The sequence below is a fragment of the Triticum dicoccoides genome, chromosome 1B, assembly GCF_002162155.2.
Source record: "Triticum dicoccoides isolate Atlit2015 ecotype Zavitan chromosome 1B, WEW_v2.0, whole genome shotgun sequence".
NCBI classification, from domain to species: Eukaryota; Viridiplantae; Streptophyta; class Magnoliopsida; order Poales; family Poaceae; genus Triticum; species Triticum dicoccoides.
The window spans coordinates 488,266,837-488,272,827 of record NC_041381.1 but is presented as its reverse complement, the minus strand read 5'-3'; the positions used below and the strand labels follow the sequence as shown (position 1 = coordinate 488,272,827).

The following is a 5,991-nucleotide window of genomic DNA, read 5'->3' as shown; positions in this document are numbered from 1 at the left end:
TTATACTGATCGTGTGCCGGCTTGTGTGCGGCGCCCCTTGTTGCTCTTGGCCTGTCATCTGGTCGTCTATCCGGCCAGGCGGCTTCTTTCTTTTTTGACTGCGGGCGCTCTAAGGCCTCCTCGTCAAATTCGGGCAACATCTTGCGCTTCGGGTAGCTCTTTGTCTGGTGACTAGCGCCATATTTATCTGCGGTGTTGAGTACTTTGCTCCATCTCATTCTGAGTGCGTCCTCCGCTGTTTTGAGCTTCCTCTTTTGCTTCTTCAAACTTCTTGCAGTGGCGACGAGCCTTTTATGAAGGTTCGTATGCTCTGGTGATGTGAGATCATCTTCGCCGGGGATGGGTTGCTTGTCCAGTTCATCATGTTCGGATGGCTACTTGGTGGCATGTGCGTCGTCCACTGCTTCGCCCTGCTCTAGGGCCGGGTCCGTATGGGTGCCGTTTTTACCGAGGCCGGTCTTCGGGCGGCGCTTGCGTCGCCGTTTTGGTTGTTTGTTGGGGGAGTTGTCCTTCGCCACGTCCCGTTTTTCCTCATTGTCACTTCCTTTTGGTGTATCCACCATATATACGTCGTGAGCTGGGGTGGCTTTCCAGTGCCCGTTAGGCGCTGGTTCTTGGTCGTCTCCGGCATCGTCGCCCATACCGTCGATGTCTTCGGAGTCATAGTCTAGCATGTCGGTTAGATCGTCGACAGTGGCTACTAAGTGGGTGGTGGGTGGGCAATGAATTTCTTCGTCGTCCGCATCCCGACCGTCCTAACCGCAGTCCGGCTAGGGCTCTCCTGATAACGAGAGATACTTTAGCGAACTCAAGATGTCGCCAAAAGGTGAGTGTTGAAAGATGTCCGCTGCGGTGAACTCCATGATCGGCGCCCAATCAGATTCGATTGGAGGGGCATGGGAGGTTCAGAGTCCGGCGAGGAGTCCGGCACCTCGGAGTCACGAGCTTTATGAGGGACAAGGTCAGTGTTCGGCTCTATCGCCGTAGAGGTTGCAGCCCCCGAGGCGGTGTCTAGCCATCCGTCCTCGACCTGCGCAGCCGGCTACGAATTGAAGATCGGAGCGAGTTCGAGTGCGGCCTCCAGGATACTGTCCGGCTGCAGAGCTAAATCATGCTCGCCGTGACAGTGCGGTACGCTCGGCTGTGGCTCGAATCCATCGAGGATCAAGTCCCCGCGGATGTCGGCCGTGAAGTTCAAACTTCCAAATCTGACCTGACGGCCAGGGGCATAGCTTTCGATCTGCTCCAGTTGGCCAAGCGAATTGGCCCGCAGTGCGAAGCCGCCGAATAGAAGATCTGTCCGGGGAGGAAGGTCTCACCCTGGACTACGTCGTTGATGGTGATCGAAGAAGCCATCGAGCCTATCGGTGACGACACAGAGGAACTCTCAATGAAAGCACCAATGTCGGTGTCAAAACCGGCGGATCTCGGGTAGGGGGTCCCGAACTGTGCGTCTAGGCGGATGGTAAAAGGAGACAAGGGACACGATGTTTTACCCAGGTTCGGGCCCTCTTGATGGAGGTAAAACCCTACGTCCTGCTTGATTAATATTGATGATGTGTGTTACAAGAGTGGATCTACCACGAGATCAAGGAGGCTAAACCCTAGAAGCTAGCCTATGGTATGATTGTTGTTCGTCCTACGGACTAAAGCCATCCGGTTTATATAGACACCGGAGAGGGCTAGGGTTACACAGAGTCGGTTACAATGGTAGGAGATCTACATATCCGTATCGCCAAGCTTGCCTTCCACGCCAAGGAAAGTCCCAGCCGGACACGAGACAAAGTCTTCAATCTTGTATCTTCATAGTCTTGGAGTCCGGCCGATCATGATAGTTCGGCTATCCGGACACCCCCTAGTCCGGGACTCCCTCACCCCCCTAACCATCGAGGAAACTCCCCATTAGTTAGTCGTAAACGTGTCAATTATATCTACTTGCACGTAATAGCCCCCCCCCTAATCTCAAGCAATCTGGAGAAAAGGAAAGGTCCATGAGAAGCCACGCACTGGGCCTTCTCTGTCTCAAGTATTAAAAAAACAGGAAAAAGAATAGGCCCATGAGATGCCGACAGGCCTCTACTACGTCTCGTAGGCCCTAGCGTAGTAAGACTGCCGTGATTAACTCAAGCAGTTAGCGCTAACTGCTTGAGTTAATCAATGCTAATCAATGCCAGGCGTTCGAGAGACCAGAATTCTTGCTTCTTCCTACGCCCCGGCCATCGGTCCTGCCTACTCGCGATTAGATTTTAAGCATCGTTTTAATGGAAGATGACTTTGCTTTGGCATTGCATGATAATCCACATGAAAATAAAGTTTACCAGCTAAGTTCTCTTCCGATGAAACTATTTTTCTTTTTTATTTTATTGACATCGTCGGATTTTTTTTAAACTAATACAAATAAACCCTGCTCTACAGCTCCTAAGTGATACAGTACATTTTTATAATATTATGGTAGTTATTTTTTAATCATTTTATAATGCGTCAAAGTGGCAAATTATTATATAAAAGCAAAAGTTGTTTTTATTTGCAAAAAAAATATGAACTTAGCTTGGCCCCTATGTCAAAACCGTAGCTCTGTCATTGAACTTGGCCCCCCCTATACTCAAATCCTGGCTCCGCCCCTGGGAACAACCGATGTGATAGCAAGATGATTTAGATTCTTTTCCCGTATGCTGACCCCTAGCTGATATGTCGATTTGACTGAAAATATCACCTATTTCTCGTAATGCCATGGTATAAAGTCTTACATGCCCGATCTAGAAGGGATTGGGAGGATCAAATGAGCATCTTTCTCGGTGAAAAGCTCGCAAACAAGTTCCACATTCCAGCTCTCCGTAATAAGATCCATTGGTTCAACTACTTTGGAAACTATTGTCAGCCCATGGTATATGCCACCGATCATCCAGTCCTCCCCAGGAATCCATGGGTTAGACCACACCTAAACTGAGGAGTTGTCTCCAATTCTCCACACAACTCCTTCCCGTAAGAGATCACAACTACGAAAGATATTGCACCATACATATGAAATACCCGACTTGCTGGTGGCCTCTAAAAGAGAGCATTTCAGATAGTACTCAGCCTTTAGAACTGTGGCGCATAAGGAGTCGGGCTACCGCAGTAGTCACCAGCTCTGCCAGTACATATTTGGGCTTTTGATGGGCCTTTGTCAGTTTGCTTTGGGCTTGGTACTGATTTTCGGGCTGTAGAAGTGCATGTTCTAACAAATGCAACCAAAAGACCGATCTGATGATGGAAGAGACTAGGCAATACAATTATACGTCAACACTCCCTCTCACGTGTGGTTACCTCAGACCTAAACATGGACCGAAAGTGGGCTGCAATTTTAATTGCGTCAGCCGGGTCTTGAACTCAAGACCACTTGGCTCTAATACCATGTAGAAGTGCATGCTCTAACCAGTGCAACCAAAAAACCGATCTAATGAAAGAGACTAGGCAATACATTTTATAAAAAATGCTACACGTACGGCCTCTTACGGGGCTGCTACAGACCCTTCCATAAATCCATTTCACCCCCCCTGATTTTCACCTATGTGGGGCCCCGCCCACATCCTTCACCCGCCCACATCCTTCATCCAATTAAAGCCTGCCATATCAGAAATCACCCCGTAAACTCATATAAGTCTTTGTACGTCTAGCAAAGCTCTACATTTATACGTCAACACTCTTTACGTGTGGCTCTTTGAGGCTCTAATACCATGTAGAAGTGCATGCTCTAACCAATGCAACCAAAAAACCGATCTGATGGAAAAAAAAACTAGGTAATGCATTTATACGTTAATACGGGCGAAACATATTCAAACATATTTTCATGCCTCCGCGAGGACCGCAACGCATCACTCACAAATGCAAACGGAGCCACATCAAATCGAATAAGCATGATGAATCGAGCAAGCTCACAATATACCCCAGTTCTGACTCGCATATGTTTTGTAGGTATACTTCGAATGTAATATGACACTGATTTCCTAATCAAAGATTTATGCCGCAGACAAACATTTCAGTCGCACTAGTTTTTGTCTACACAAAAGTATTGCAGCGGTACACCAGACGGCGGAGGTAATCATGGCGGCACGAACAGCTCGTCAGTGGCCACTGTTGGATGAAACATGACGCCTTCACAGGCACACTCCCTCTGTCCCTCACATGTTCGCTATTGATCCGGACGACAATCCTGCACCAGAGGCAGTGACATCTGTATCAGCAAATGAAATGGGAAGGACAAAGAACTCGAAACAACATCAAATTCAGATCAGCCTGCTGCGTTGAGTTAGTCAATTAATCCCACAACCGTGAGGTGATCGAGGTTGCGAAATGCATGGTGAAAAATATATGAGATGCTGGAAGAGACTACTGAAATGTACTACGTCAATATGTTACCTGAGGCGAGAAGGGCCAAGAGAAGAGCGGCAATGGCGATGCCAGGCGTGGCGGTGCTTGACGGCGCGGCGTCCGCCGAGGAGTCGCAGTTGGAAGTCGAGTTCCAGTCACCGCAGAGGCACAGGTCGCCGCGGCTCTCCACGTCGTGGCCGCACACCCCGCCCGTGGCGCGGCACGCGCCGCAGAACCCCCGGTTCGCCTCCGGCAGCGCCCACGCCACCCGGATGCCGTACGCCCAGCCGCCGGCCCCCTCCGCGCGCACCGGCGCGAGGCTGTACGCGCTGCTGTACCCCTCGCACTGGAGCCGGCTCACGTTCACGGCCCGGATGGCGCCCCACGAGACCGCGCAGCACTCGGGCGGCACGGCCGACCCGTACGCCGCCCCCGACGGCCGGCGCCCGTAGTCGTCCCACGCGGGGCAGCCGTAGTAGTCGCCGCACCCCATCCCGGACACGTTCCGGCACGGCAGGTGGCGGTCGGGGAAGCCCTGGAAGAGCGGCGAGCTGGCGCGGCAGCCGAGGAGGAGGAACACGTTGTCCGGGTCCGGGGCCAGGAACGGCGCGCGCCACGGCTCGACGACGAACCCGTTGCCGCGGCCGCCCGGGGAGCGGTCGATGGCGCGGCAGTCGGACATGGCCGGGTCGTGCAGGGTGAGGCCGCGGTAGGCGTAGTCGATGTCGAGGACGCGGTAGGAGCCCGAGGGGAGGTGCAGCATGAGCGTGCGGTCGATGCAGTAGAGCAGGTCGCGGAACCCCGCGTGGCCGCACCCGGCGTGGAGCGCGAACGGGTAGTCCACCGTGATGTTGCCGCAGAAGGACCGGCACGTCGTGATCGACACGTTGGCGGCGGCCGCCGGCGGAGCCATGGCGCACGCGCACAGAGCGAGCAGGGCGGCCAGGCGCGGACGTAGGGGCGCCATTGATCGCCCTGTCACGGCTTGCGAGATGGCCAAGTGTGTGGAGGCTGAAACAAGAAGATCGAGAGTGGGAAGAACACCTGCATTCTAGTTAAGCAACAAAGCAGCACGGATCGATTCCTTGCTTGCTTTTGGCGAAGAGCTGGGAGGCATCATTTGCTTTTCTTTTTAGGGGCTTTTGCTTTTGCTTTCTTTTGAATTATTATTATGTCAATAGTCTTCATGTCCACTTCTTTCGAATTCTCGCTCTCTCTTACATCTTGTAAAAAGTGAAAGCTGCAACAAAATTGTAGATTGCACCCTTCAGGTCCAGGACCAAAAATCTAAACACCCTAAACTCTTGAAACTGTTTACATTTCACATTTGAGAATTCTGCAAGGCAGGCATGCAGTGGGTCCCGGATTTTTAGGATGGGCATTCAAAATTAACATATATAAACAAACAAAAATGCTAAACCTTTTTTTTTGCATGGACAAAAATGCTAAACTTACAAATCAAACTAATACATATCAACTATGAAGGTATACTACTTTGTCTTTTTTTTCCATGATAATTGTAAGACAATAAGTTTTGGGGAACCAGCACAACCCTCTAGGGGTGGCTTATCTCATTATATATAATGGTTGTGTTACAATATGTACCATATACGTACATAGGTACAGAAGCTATACATAGTC

General features: G+C 51.0%; 1 protein-coding gene across 1 annotated transcript; it reads right to left on the bottom strand.

Annotated features, from left to right (window-relative positions):
- Nucleotides 1-3,897: 3,897 nt before the first annotated feature.
- Nucleotides 3,898-5,422, bottom strand: LOC119343293. The gene is made up of 2 exons (XM_037614335.1): nt 4,399-5,422; nt 3,898-4,192 (listed from the first exon to the last, which is right to left on the bottom strand). The coding sequence occupies exons 1-2, from the start codon at nt 5,315-5,317 to the stop codon at nt 4,161-4,163; spliced, it is 951 nt and encodes a 316-aa protein (XP_037470232.1). The 5' UTR covers nt 5,318-5,422; the 3' UTR covers nt 3,898-4,160.
- Between the last annotated feature and the right edge of the window lie 569 nt (nt 5,423-5,991).

What these genes read in the sequence shown, in the direction of transcription:
- LOC119343293 (XM_037614335.1), bottom strand. Translation starts at nt 5,317, where the DNA reads ATGGCGCCCCTACGTCCGCGCCTGGCCGCCCTGCTCGCTCTGTGCGCG. An exon ending in CTTGGCCCTTCTCGCCTCAG is followed by an intron (nt 4,193 to 4,398) that starts GTAACATATTGA and finishes CCTCTGGTGCAG; the next exon opens with GATTGTCGTCCGGATCAATA.